The sequence below is a fragment of the Microtus pennsylvanicus genome, chromosome 13, assembly GCF_037038515.1.
Source record: "Microtus pennsylvanicus isolate mMicPen1 chromosome 13, mMicPen1.hap1, whole genome shotgun sequence".
Classification (NCBI taxonomy): Eukaryota; Metazoa; Chordata; class Mammalia; order Rodentia; family Cricetidae; genus Microtus; species Microtus pennsylvanicus.
The window spans coordinates 9,706,475-9,720,487 of NC_134591.1; the positions used below are offsets into that span (position 1 = coordinate 9,706,475).

At 44.2% G+C, this 14,013-nt stretch overlaps 1 protein-coding gene across 1 annotated transcript in view; it reads right to left on the reverse strand.

Annotated features, from left to right (window-relative positions):
- Window positions 1-14,013, reverse strand: part of LOC142834255 (CDK5 regulatory subunit-associated protein 2-like) — a 75,132-nt gene that overhangs the window by 18,925 nt on the left and 42,194 nt on the right. Inside the window, exons 6-7 of the mRNA XM_075946541.1 lie at window positions 7,653-7,815; window positions 6,600-6,653 (exon numbers count right to left, since the gene is read on the reverse strand). Of these exons, the coding sequence (XP_075802656.1) occupies window positions 6,600-6,653; window positions 7,653-7,815 (217 nt within the window). The remainder of the gene's footprint in view (window positions 1-6,599; window positions 6,654-7,652; window positions 7,816-14,013) is intronic.

Consider the following 14,013-nt stretch of genomic DNA (forward strand, 5'->3'; position numbering starts at 1 on the left):
CTCAGGGCATCTCCTTCACAGGCCTCCTTCAGAACACCACTCTCACAAGGGCAACTGTGGCCATTTGCCAACCCTATGTCTTTGTGTTCACATAGCCACATGGGGACAGAAACTGCAGACAAAAACTCAAGAGGAAGCAGCCCATCCCGAGCTCTTCAAGAAGCAACAGTTGAGCCTCAGCTTATCTCAAACTAGCTCTATCACCCGCCATTTCATTCAGACACTTTCTGGGTGCTTGGCCTGTCTGCACCTAGGCCCTTCCATATGAGCATTTGCCATATATAAGCCCCCCAAAACACAATGGAGGCAGCATGCCACTTTCCAAGGTGCAATCATGGTGCCACCTGTGTCACAAAGCCCTCCGTGATGCAATCACCCTCCCTATATGGAGTGCAAGGAGCTAAGAAACTTTAAGTATCAGGATTTCAGATCATGTTACTAAATTAAAGTAAATACTAAATTCTATTTCTCTCTCAAAAAAACACACCCAATCCAATATCCTAAACCTCTTATAAATTTGTAAATCAATTACAAATCTTACAATAAACTTTAAAGCTATGAAAACAAATAAAATTCCTAATAATTCAAAAGAATGTTTTTAACATCAGTTAAAGGGCTATGCAATTAATAGGGCACTTCACATCCTCTTTCTGCAAGAGTTCATTTGAACAACAAATGCAATGTGAACAATAAAAGACAGAAGGAAGGAAGGATGTGGAGATGGCTCAGTGGTAAGAACTCTTACTGGTCTTCCAGAGGAACTGAGTTCAGTTCCTAACACTGACATCAGGCGGCTGTCAGCCACCTGTAAGTCCAATTCCAGAGGTCCAACACACTCTTATGATCTCCATCTCTATGGATACCCACATGCCTGGCATTTACACATATGCATAATATAAGAATAACAAGGACTGAGAGATGGCATAGCAATTAAGAGTGGCTGTTCTTCCACAGGACCAAATCCCAGCACCCAAAGAACAGTTTGTACCTGTCTGTAACTCCAGTTCAAGGAAATCCAATGCCCTCTTCTGGCCTCTGTAGACACCCAGCATGCCCATGGTGCACATGTAGGCAAAACACCCATACACATAAAAAATAATAATAATAACAAGAATGAAAAAATCTTGAAGAAAAATAGAAGTCACTGAAACAAGACAGTCCTGCACAGATGGCACACATGAAATTTAGCACATGGGAATTGAAGGCAGGGAGGTCAGATATTCTGGGTCATTTTTGTCTACACAGTGAGGTCAAGGTCCACTACGGCTACAAAATACACTGTCTTAAAATAAAAATAAAAAAAAGACCCCTCTGGGGAATGGACAAAGAAGCCAGGGCTTACACTGAGAAGATATTAGGGCATGACCAGGACAGCACAGACTCTTACACTGAGAAGATATTAGGGCATGACCAGGACAGCACAGACTCTTACACTGAGAAGATATTAGGGCATGACCAGGACAGCACAGACTCTTACACTGAGAAGATATTAGGGCATGACCAGGACAGCACAGACTCTTACACTGAGAAGATATTAGGGCATGACTAGGACAGCACAGACTCTTACACTGAGAAGATATTAGGGCATGACCAGGACAGCACAGACTCTTACACTGAGAAGATATTAGGACATGACCAGGACAGCACAGACTCTTACACTGAGAAGATATTAGGGCATGACTAGGACAGCACAGACTCTTACACTGAGAAGATATTAGGGCATGACCAGGACAGCACAGACTCTTACACTGAGAAGATATTAGGGCATGACTAGGACAGCACAGACTCTTACACTGAGAAGATATTAGGGCATGACCAGGACAGCACAGACTCTTACACTGAGAAGATATTAGGGCATGACCAGGACAGCACAGACTCTTACACTGAGAAGATATTAGGGCATGACCAGGACAGCACAGACTCTTACACTGAGAAGATATTAGGGCATGACTAGGACAGCACAGACTCTTACACTGAGAAGATATTAGGGCATGACCAGGACAGCACAGACTCTTACACTGAGAAGATATTAGGGCATGACCAGGACAGCACAGACTCTTACACTGAGAAGATATTAGGGCATGACCAGGACAGCACAGACTCTTACACTGAGAAGATATTAGGGCATGACCAGGACAGCACAGACTCTTACACTGAGAAGATATTAGGGCATGACCAGGACAGCACAGACTCTTACACTGAGAAGATATTAGGGCATGACCAGGACAGCACAGACTCTTACACTGAGAAGATATTAGGGCATGACCAGGACAGCACAGACTCTTACACTGAGAAGATATTAGGGCATGACCAGGACAGCACAGACTCTTACACTGAGAAGATATTAGGGCATGACCAGGACAGCACAGACTCTTACACTGAGAAGATATTAGGGCATGACCAGGACAGCACAGACTCTTACACTGAGAAGATATTAGGGCATGACCAGGACAGCACAGACTCTTACACTGAGAAGATATTAGGGCATGACCAGGACAGCACAGACTCTTACACTGAGAAGATATTAGGGCATGACCAGGACAGCACAGACTCTTACACTGAGAAGATATTAGGGCATGACCAGGACAGCACAGACTCTTACACTGAGAAGATATTAGGGCATGACCAGGACAGCACAGACTCTTACACTGAAAAGATATTAGGGCATGACCAGGACAGCACAGACTCTTACACTGAGAAGATATTAGGGCATGACTAGGACAGCACAGACTCTTACACTGAGAAGATATTAGGGCATGACCAGGACAGCACAGACTCTTACACTGAGAAGATATTAGGGCATGACCAGGACAGCACAGACTCTTACACTGAGAAGATATTAGGGCATGACCAGGACAGCACAGACTCTTACACTGAGAAGATATTAGGGCATGACCAGGACAGCACAGACTCTTACACTGAGAAGATATTAGGGCATGACTAGGACAGCACAGACTCTTACACTGAGAAGATATTAGGGCATGACCAGGACAGCACAGACTCTTACACTGAGAAGATATTAGGGCATGACTAGGACAGCACAGACTCTTACACTGAGAAGATATTAGGGCATGACCAGGACAGCACAGACTCTTACACTGAGAAGATATTAGGGCATGACTAGGACAGCACAGACTCTTACACTGAGAAGATATTAGGGCATGACCAGGACAGCACAGACTCTTACACTGAGAAGATATTAGGGCATGACTAGGACAGCACAGACTCTTACACTGAGAAGATATTAGGGCATGACCAGGACAGCACAGACTCTTACACTGAGAAGATATTAGGGCATGACCAGGACAGCACAGACTCTTACACTGAGAAGATATTAGGGCATGACCAGGACAGCACAGACTCTTACACTGAGAAGATATTAGGGCATGACTAGGACAGCACAGACTCTTACACTGAGAAGATATTAGGGCATGACCAGGACAGCACAGACTCTTACACTGAGAAGATATTAGGGCATGACCAGGACAGCACAGACTCTTACACTGAGAAGATATTAGGGCATGACCAGGACAGCACAGACTCTTACACTGAGAAGATATTAGGGCATGACCAGGACAGCACAGACTCTTACACTGAGAAGATATTAGGGCATGACTAGGACAGCACAGACTCTTACACTGAGAAGATATTAGGGCATGACCAGGACAGCACAGACTCTTACACTGAGAAGATATTAGGGCATGACCAGGACAGCACAGACTCTTACACTGAGAAGATATTAGGGCATGACCAGGACAGCACAGACTCTTACACTGAGAAGATATTAGGGCATGACTAGGACAGCACAGACTCTTACAATGAGAAGATATTAGGGCATGACCAGGACAGCACAGACTCTTACACTGAGAAGATATTAGGGCATGACCAGGACAGCACAGACTCTTACACTGAGAAGATATTAGGGCATGACCAGGACAGCACAGACTCTTACACTGAGAAGATATTAGGGCATGACCAGGACAGCACAGACTCTTACACTGAGAAGATATTAGGGCATGAATAGGACAGCACAGACTCTTACACTGAGAAGATATTAGGACATGACTAGGACAGCACAGACTCTTACACTGAGAAGATATTAGGACATGACCAGGACAGCACAGACTCTTACACTGAGAAGATATTAGGGCATGACTAGGACAGCACAGACTCTTACACTGAGAAGATATTAGGGCATGACCAGGACAGCACAGACTCTTACACTGAGAAGATATTAGGGCATGACCAGGACAGCACAGACTCTTACACTGAGAAGATATTAGGGCATGACCAGGACAGCACAGACTCTTACACTGAGAAGATATTAGGGCATGACCAGGACAGCACAGACTCTTACACTGAGAAGATATTAGGGCATGACTAGGACAGCACAGACTCTTACACTGAGAAGATATTAGGGCATGACCAGGACAGCACAGACTCTTACACTGAGAAGATATTAGGGCATGACTAGGACAGCACAGACTCTTACACTGAGAAGATATTAGGGCATGACCAGGACAGCACAGACTCTTACACTGAGAAGATATTAGGGCATGACTAGGACAGCACAGACTCTTACACTGAGAAGATATTAGGGCATGACCAGGACAGCACAGACTCTTACACTGAGAAGATATTAGGGCATGACTAGGACAGCACAGACTCTTACACTGAGAAGATATTAGGCCATGACTAGGACAGCACAGACCTGCTGCACGTCTCTAATCACACCTAGGGGTACACAGGAACAAACTTGCCCCTCTTCAGCCCCACTCAGGCTTCCCAGATACCAGGTTCATTGCCACCTCCACCCTGGAGCAGGTAACTTCTCTTCCCTCTACCAGGAATGCATCTCTGCCTCTCCCACCCCAGCACCAGGAGCTCTGATTTCCTCTGTGAAGCCTCCTCCCCTCTTCCCCACAGCTCCCTTAGCACAGAGGCTGAGCTCCTTTGGGAGATCTGGTCTACCCCACTGTCAGCACTGAGTGTACTGTACTCAGTTCTACCTGCACCTCCATCACAGCTCTCCACAGAAGCCGTCAGAGAGTGTCTGACTTGACTCTGCCCGCTGTGCCCAGGGCCCAGAACAGTAGAGTGAGGAAATAAGTAGTGGTGACAAGTCTCCTTGTTGGTGGCCCATGGAGACCACAGCTATGCCACCAGGAAACAAAAGGTCAGCATTTTAAAGCAGCCTTTACAGCAGCCTTGGGCAAGAGCTACTAGCATGCCCAAGCCCCTCGACCAAAGGGCCTTCTGGCCCCTTTCTCTAAGGGGTCAGTCGGCTTGAAAGGAAAAGACAAGCACGCTCCTTGGAGCAGAGGTTGCTGTTGATCAAGGAAGATGTGAACGTGCAGCTTGGCTGACTGGAAAAGCATGAACCACACTTAGCACTGTCCAAGGGACTCCAGTGGACAGTCCAGACTCCATTTGTCACTCTCACATACGATATTTCATTACTCATTTCTTTACTGCTAAAATACACAGGACTGATGCCATTTTAGAAGGGCGAGAATTTGTCTAGAAAAGCTAAATAGTTGGCTTAGAGGTTAAATGTCCTGAAGGAAACTCAGCTCCAACCCAAACCCAGTGCTGCTATCCACTTCAAAGACACATGGTAAAACTGCTCTGTTTCTATACTTAGTGACCACCATGACACAGCAGACATCATGGAAGGATGGAGTCCAGTAAATCCATCATTCTCTCATAAAAATCAGGGATTTCAAAGTTCTGTTACTTATTATTATGCGGTGTGTGTGTGTGTGTGTGTGTGTGTGTACGTGTGTGTGTGTTGATATAAGTGTATGGAGGTTGGAGGAAAACTGTAAGAGTCATTTTTTTTCCTTCCACATTTAAGTGGGTTCTGGGATCAGAACCTGTGATTAATGTTTTCTAGTTGAGCCAAACGCTGTGGCATCAGCTCCCAGTTACTGTGTTACTGCTCACGGCAACAGGGCCGAGTGAAGGGAAGGGGATCTGATCATTTGAGAAGCTGACAGCTATTCCTATGGGAAGGACTCCAGTGCCTTCTAAAATCTGAATATAGTCACATCAGAGTCTTCGAGACTGCACCAGGTTATTTGGAGGAAATAACAGATCATTAATTTCATTCCTTAATGCTACAAAAGCTGGCAGAGAGTTTGGTTTGATGGGGACTGAGCCCTGCATTTACAGTCTGAGTTCACGTCTTAAGAAAATCACTGCTGCCTCCCTCCTGGGCTGCTGTGAGGATCAGATGAGATAATAGATGTGAAAGTACTTTCTAAGCTGGCAGGCACTGTACAAATTGCAGCTGTTGTGACTAAGGGCCCTTGGAGCCCAGCTGTTGAATCAAACAGGCAGATTCCTCCCTCCAGCTATGGGATCATGAGCAAGTGACTTCACCTTTCTGAACCTCAGCTACTACATGTACAACATGGGAATGAGAGTCATGGTGAGGACAGAGGAACTACCTCTACTGTGCTGGATGCATAACTGGTGCTCAGCGGCATCTGATCGATGGTAGCTCTTGTCACAAAGAATTATCTGTTGCACTCAGAATAAATGAGAAGCAAGAGGAGAAAAAGTCTTCAGAATAGTCTTAAAATGAATCAACATACCTGGATCTTCTCTTCCCAGTGATTTCTCTCCTTCTGCCATTCCCTCTGTGCAGCCTAGGAAAAGGTATTCATGAGTGAGCAGAAAGAGGCGGTGTGCCGAAGGCTTTCCCACAGCCATCTGAGTGAGCACCTCACAACTCACTCCGCCCACTGCTGCACACCTCATTAACACAGCTGTGCCCTCCTTCGTAGTCCGACGTGGTTTGAGGGAGGAAAAGTGTGAAGCAGCAGTCCACAGTTTGACTGTGAGTCTCACAGAGTAAACAGATGCTTCAGGAGAAAAGGTAAAGGGCCCACTAGAAAACAGCCTGGGAACTGAAGTGGCAACCACATTCCAAATGAAAACTAACTGATGAGGCTAAGAATCTGCTCCAGTCACAAGGACAAGGACCCTGCTTCATAGAGAAATCACGACCTTTCTGGAGCTTCCAGAACATACCCTGATGTGGACAGACCATGCAGCCGACTTCCTCCACCCAAGAGGAATGGAAAAGTCAACATAGCTTCCGCTGGAAACCACAAGAGCAAGAGGAGTCCAGGAGATTTGGGCCCAGGTCTGATAGTTCACTTCTTAGAACCTGGAGAGATGACTGGTCTAAGGCTGGTCCTAACTCGGTCAGGAGATCACAATCTCTACTTGGCCAAAGGTCCGGGAGGCCTGAACTGAACATCTCATATGATGCCAGGCCCAGAACCAGTCCCCTTCCCACACAGACTCTGATGTTTCACACCAAATATGGACGACAAGCCAGCCTCTAACAACAAAGGAAAACAGGACATGAACAATGCACCACAGGTTTACACTAAGAAAGCCCTAAGGATGAAAAAGAAGCCCCAAGGTGACAGCAAATTAACACATGGTAAAACACAGATGCAGAAGTTAAAGACACGTGAACAAAGGCAGCCCCTAACAAAGGGGGATCCTGCAGATTCCTCAGCTGACAGAGAACTTGCATGTGGAAGTTACTGTGCAAACCGTGCAGACTGAAGAGTGCCCCACTTCCATTGAACAGTCTGATATGCTCCCCCTCCTGCTGTGCCCTGTCACCTCACCTCAGCGTCTCTCTCCTTTGCTTCCCTCAGAGTGGCAGCAAGTCCTCGGAGTTCTCCAGATGACACATTCTCGTCAGGAGATGCCATCTGAGATTTCTCCTCTTGAAGGCACTGAATTAAAGCTTCTTTGCTCTTCAAAGACAGCTTCAACTCCTCAATCAGTCTAAAAGAGAACAAAATTTAAATATTAATTCTGAGCTGCTCTCTTAGCTCACTGGAGCAGGAGGAGGTAGGAAGCAGGGCCAGACATCTTCAAAGTAGATGTGTCCAATAAATACGCACAAACAGAACTGCATTCACTCACAGGTCACAGAGCTTGGGCCAGAATTTATGGGATGTTAATGAGTTCACGTGTCTCTAGCCTCGTCCAGGAATTTAGCTCTGAGCTGCACCTGGGCTGGTCAAGTCATGCACTTTCTCAGACCTTCAGCATCCCTCACCAGCAGAAGCAGGCCACTGAGTAAGAAATCCCCTCTCTGAAAGAAAGCTGTCCCTGAAGTCTAAGCAAACAACCAATCAAGAGCTGTTTGGGTAGGTGTGGATTTAAAAAGCAGGAATATCTCTCCACAGCTAGCAGACAATGCTTAAAAACACCTGTCTCAAGATAACAGTCAGACTTCAGGATGAGGCATCCAGTCACCCGGCTCTTAGGTCATAACAACCGAGTTTCATCCGTATCCTGATCAGTACTCAGCAGCTCACAGACAGCTCACCCCAAAGCTTTTCGTGTTCCTCAATGCCTTTGCATATGTTATCAATACCTTCTGCCCAAACCCCTTTCTATCCTTCCTGATAAAACCAGAGTTCCTTAACTGCACCTTCCATCTCTGAGTCTGGGAGAAACGCTGCCACCTACAACCATAACGCCCTCTAGAAGATGTGAACATTTCCCTCTCTGGAACCAAACTCAATGTGCTTGATTAGCTGCTCTGTGACCAAGATAAGTCATTCTACTTTTCTGAGCCTGTGTTGGACAACTTGAAAAGAGTACACTTCTGACATACAACTGAAATCAATAAATGACAGCTGGCATGCTACTTGTGCATGTGGTGTGTGTGTGTGTGTGTGTGTGTGTGTGTGTGTGTGTAGGTTAGAGTACAATGTCCAAATTTTTCCACAGTTGTGTTTCCATCTTATTTTGGCTTTGTGGGCTGGCTAGCAAGCTAGCTCTAGGGATCCGTTTGTCTCTCTGCCTTACAATGCGCGCGATGCATATCGTCACATCCAGCTTTTCATGAGTGCTGGAAATCAGAACTCAGGTCCTTGTGCTCAAATGACAAGCATTTTGTCCAGGAAACTATGTCTCCAAAACCAGCCCTGCCTATTAAATATTCAACAGTTACTTTGTTGGAAAACTCACCAAAGAGTTCTTTGTTACCTAAGCCTAGAAAGCAACCTAGTTTTGTACAGTAGAGGCCTGGAGATTTGGCAGAGCTGCCCTCGTGAAGCACCTGGCTTCCCTGACAACAGTGAGGTGAGAAGGGAGCAGAAACACCTAGCAGTGCACTGGAATCAGAGCACCATAGGATCAGCTTGCTGGCCCAGAAACCTGAAGGGAGTCGCAATACTGCCCTCTAGGGGTTCAGCTCTGATATAATAAATAAGCAAATGGAGAGCAAAACCTCACCAAATATAAGTTTAAAAGAGAAAGTGGGCGCCTGAACTTAGACAATTAAAGGACACTGGCGGCTCAGCCCATCACGTAGGGCAGAAGTCTTGAGCCAGTAAGAACCCACAGGCGTTACATCTTTGGGCTCAAGAACAGTGAGAACCCACTCTTCTGTGAAATACGATATTTTAAATGCCAGCAACAAATCCAAGCTTTTAAAAATACTATTTAGTTTCAAGAAAATCTATCTATTGGCTATAGTCAACCTATAGGGCTCCCAACATGATCACCTTCAGATGCAGAACAGCTCAAAACCCAGACTGAAGAAACTAAAGTAGGGAAAATAACGACCCTTTGAAACAGATGGTGTGATGTGGGAAGGTCATTTGTCAATCTGTTGTTTCATTGGTTAATCAATAAAGAAAACTGCTTGGTCTGATAGGTCAGAAAATTAGGTAGGTGGAGTAGACAGAACAAAATGCTGGGAAGAAGGGAAGTGAGTCAGACGCCATGCCGCTCCTCTCCAGGGCAGACGTGATGAAGCTCCAGCCCAAGATGGACGTACACTAGAATCTTCCTGGTAAGCCATCACCTCGTGGTGCTACATAGATTATTAGATATGGGTTAATCAAGATATGAGAGTTAGCCAAGAAGAGGCTAGATATAATGGGCCAAGCAGTGTTTAAAAGAATAAAGTTTGTACGTTTTTTTCCAAATGCTTTATTTTATTTTATTTTATTTATTTATTTTGAGACAGTATTTCTGTAGTTTTGGTGCCTCTCCTGGACCTATCTCTTTCATTCATTCATTCATTCATTCATTCATTTATTTATTTAAGATTTCTGCCTCTTCCCCGCCACTGCCTCCCATTTTCCTCCCCCTCCCTCGTCAGCCCAAAGAGCAATCAGGTTCCCTGCCTGTGGGAAGTTATTTTGGGTGCAAATCGAGCCGTGCAGGAGCCGAGCAGGACGAAAAGCAGGCCTGCTTGCCTCAACACTACAGTGGTGGGAATCCAGCAAGACACTGGCAGTACCCATGCAAGTAGAGGCCAGACCCCAAGATTCACCAGCTCGCCATGCCTAACAGCAGGTTCCTCTGTGTGGCTGGTCAGATCCATGTCACCCGGATATAAATAATGACCCTTGCTGCTGTGCTGGGCTAACCTTGTGACCTTGACTTAAATATGGGCTAAGTGAGATTTTGTTCCTAGAGATTTACCAAATCGTTATATCCTAATGGAAAAATCAAGGTGACATCTGGCTGCTGGACTCTGGGAGTTTAACTGGGACACCTTTACTGCTGAGATTGACAAAATGGTAGACCTGCAAGCCAGGTTTCTATACCTGTCTAGCCAGACCTGTACACATGCCAGGAATCTAGAAACGCATACTTCAGCTTGCCCACATCCCCTCATGCTCACCTCCCCACCCCTCACCTGCCCTACCCCTCACTTCTGCTTGCCAGCACCTCCCCTGGCCCTCACCTCATCCATACCACCACTTGTCTGCCCCTCCACTTACCCCCTCCATTCACCCTCTCCTCTACTCATGCCCTCTCTGCTCACTCTCCCCTCTACTCGCCCGCCACTTTACTCACCCTTCCCTCCATTCACCCTCCCCTCCACTTGCCCCCCCTCCACAATAGATGCTCACAGACGCCAGAGCTCCTGTCCTAACGGAAGCATCATCCTCCCATTTCCCAAAGCCCTTAAAGCCCACTGTGCCCATTTCACCTGCTATCACCTGTTCGCCTCCATCCCATCCCAGACTTTCAGTCTCAGTTGTCATCATCTATCTGGATGTCTGCATCAGCATGAGAGCCCTGTGACAATCCAGCCCCAAGGCAAGCAAAGAACTGCAATAACTAAAAATCTAATCATGTAGGTTCCCCATGCTCCCCCCCTAACTCTTCAATGATTTTCCTATGCCCTTCAGATGAATCGATTCTCCCACAAGGCCCAGTGGCCTGTCCAGCATATCCACACTGTATACGCTACCTCCCTTTTAACTAATTAGCAGTCATGACTGACAGAACAGTTCCGTGATGCTAACAATCAAGAAAACCATTACACAGTCACCCAACAGTGTATCATGCCTGTGTCATTTACCACACTTCACGCCACCACATATCATCTCACATCATCACAATAAAGTTAGCCTGAAGGATACTTAAAAGAAATCCCACACTAGCTCAGAATTGAGAAATAGACAGTTATTTATTTAGGGGTAGATTCACAAATCAGAATCTCTGCTTGACTGGAGATCAGAATCCAAATCCCACAGCCAGAAAAGAGGTCGGATGCATGGTCTACATAGGCATATATAGTATAAGAGGCTATGTCCCAGTGGGCAGATTACCAGTGGCTGTAAGACTTCCTATAACACCTCCCCCTTCTGTTTAAATAAGAGAGTTCTAAGCCTAATACAAAATTATATACAATAAGAACAAGTACATTCAATTATTATATTATCCTAACTAGTTTAAATCTTGTATAATAAATAACTTGGCCAAGTCATGAGAGAAAAGTAAGTGCAACTATCTAGTCTTCAACCCCATCAAATATCTGAGAAGAAAAATAATGTTACTTGAGTAAGCAGGAAGTACAATCAAGCAATTTTCAAAATGTGCAACAAATGACAGACACGACCCGCTACCTGGGCAATCACCCAAAATCTCATTTGCAACATTGAAGCAACCAACTTTGGCTAAGGCCTAGAATAAATGAGAGACCATTTTCAGAGGCAGGAATTTTTTCAAAACCGTCTTACCCTGTCTTGGTAAGATTTGACAGTCCTGCTTATTCATTTCTGGATACCATATACCTTGTCAGTGGTTGAGGCATGGACATTTCTTTGACCAAGGGCCAGTTTTGCCAAGAAGAAAACAACCTCCAAGTGGAGTGTCTTCAGTGCTCAACACTCTCTCAGGAATAGATTGGTGCTGCCAGGACCAATCGGGTCTCACTTCAACAGAACCTTAAATCATTTAAATGCCATATTCTACAGATCTTTAAAGTGGTTGAAGATTATCTATGTAGAATATAATCTCTATGTATCTGAAGAACCTGATTAGTCTAACTATAAGTATGACAAACATAGATGACTATTGATCTATAATTCTTAATACCTATATAACTTAAAGACTAAGATTTCATATTAGAATTTTATACAATAAACAACTGTGCAACAAATAAGGGCAATGACCTCAACATGTAAACAATGTATAAGTATCTTGATCAGAGGTAGAAATGTACACTGCAATATGATAAATATATATAAATATATAAAAATATTTTAAGCAGAGGTGGAAGCATACATGCATACAATATTCAATATAATTTTACTGTGTATCAATATACAATAATCTATGCCAATGTAATTGCCTATAAATAATAACTCACAAGTATGCACTCTATTACTCACTATTATTATTAGTGGGAGTAAGCTCATACTAATCTATTATACCATCCAATTTTCCCTTCTTTTGTTCAAAGAAATTCCTCAGCCTATAAATTTTACCCCCAAAACCCAATTCTATATTAATTATAATCAACCCCTAAATGATGTCCCTAACCCTGAGGATAAACATTGTTGGGAGAAGGGACATCATCTTCTAGAATTACTTCTAGCTGTCATGGGGGCAATGTTCTTTCTATGGGATCCTATGAAAGTAAAATGATGTTTAAGTTCCAATATTTTTATTTATTTGTTTGTTTATTTATTTTTAAAGATTTCTGTCTCTTCCCCGCCACCGCCTCCTATTTCCCTCCCCCAGTCAAGTCCCCCTCCCTCGTCAGCCCAAAGAGCAATCAGGGTTCCCTGCCCTGTGGGAAGTCCAAGGACCACCCACCTCCATCCAGGTCTAGTAAGGTGAGCATCCAAACTGCCTAGGCTCCCACAAAGCCAGTACGTGCAGTAGGATCAAAAACCCATTGCCATTGTTCTTGAGTTCTCAGTAGTCTTCATTGTCCACTATGTTCATTCTGTTCTGTTTACTCCACCCACCTATGTTCTAACCTATCAGGCCAAGCAGTTTCTTTATTAATTAACCAATGAAAGCAACAGATTGATATATGACACTCCCACATCACTGAGCAGCTGGTCTCCAAAACAGGTTTTGTAGTAGCACTATGAGCATCATGATGTCATATCAACCAGGTGGAGTTGTTGTTCTGGGGCCCCATCTTCTTTATGAAAACTTCAAAGATTACTGCAGGAAAATTCATTGTTCATTGTGGAAAACTTAAACATTATTTATATAGACATACACAGACATATATATTCAATAAAAAGTACAATAGAGACAAAAAAAATATGAAGAAAAGTAAATTTTTTTCTAAATTCATTTTTCTTTCTGTCCCATATCATGGCTCCTGACATGAGACAGAAACTCTGAATTTTTATTTTAACAACATGCTTGGATTCAGAGAGGGACAGAGCTAGTGTCCAACTCCAAAGCCAGCTCTATATATTCACACACACACACACACACACACACACACACACACGTATATGTATATGTATGTGTGTGTATATATATATACATATATATACAGACATATATACATGTATATGTTTTATCACCTGTATTTATGAGTCATATTTGTTTTTCTTGATGATCCTTATTGGATAGTTATTTTTCCATGTGTCAACATTCAAACATCCAGGGTGTTTTGAATTTTTGAAGATTAGGATTTTCCTGCAAAGACAAGAACAGAACCCTGCCCCAACCCTTATGAGGTTTCTTTATCAT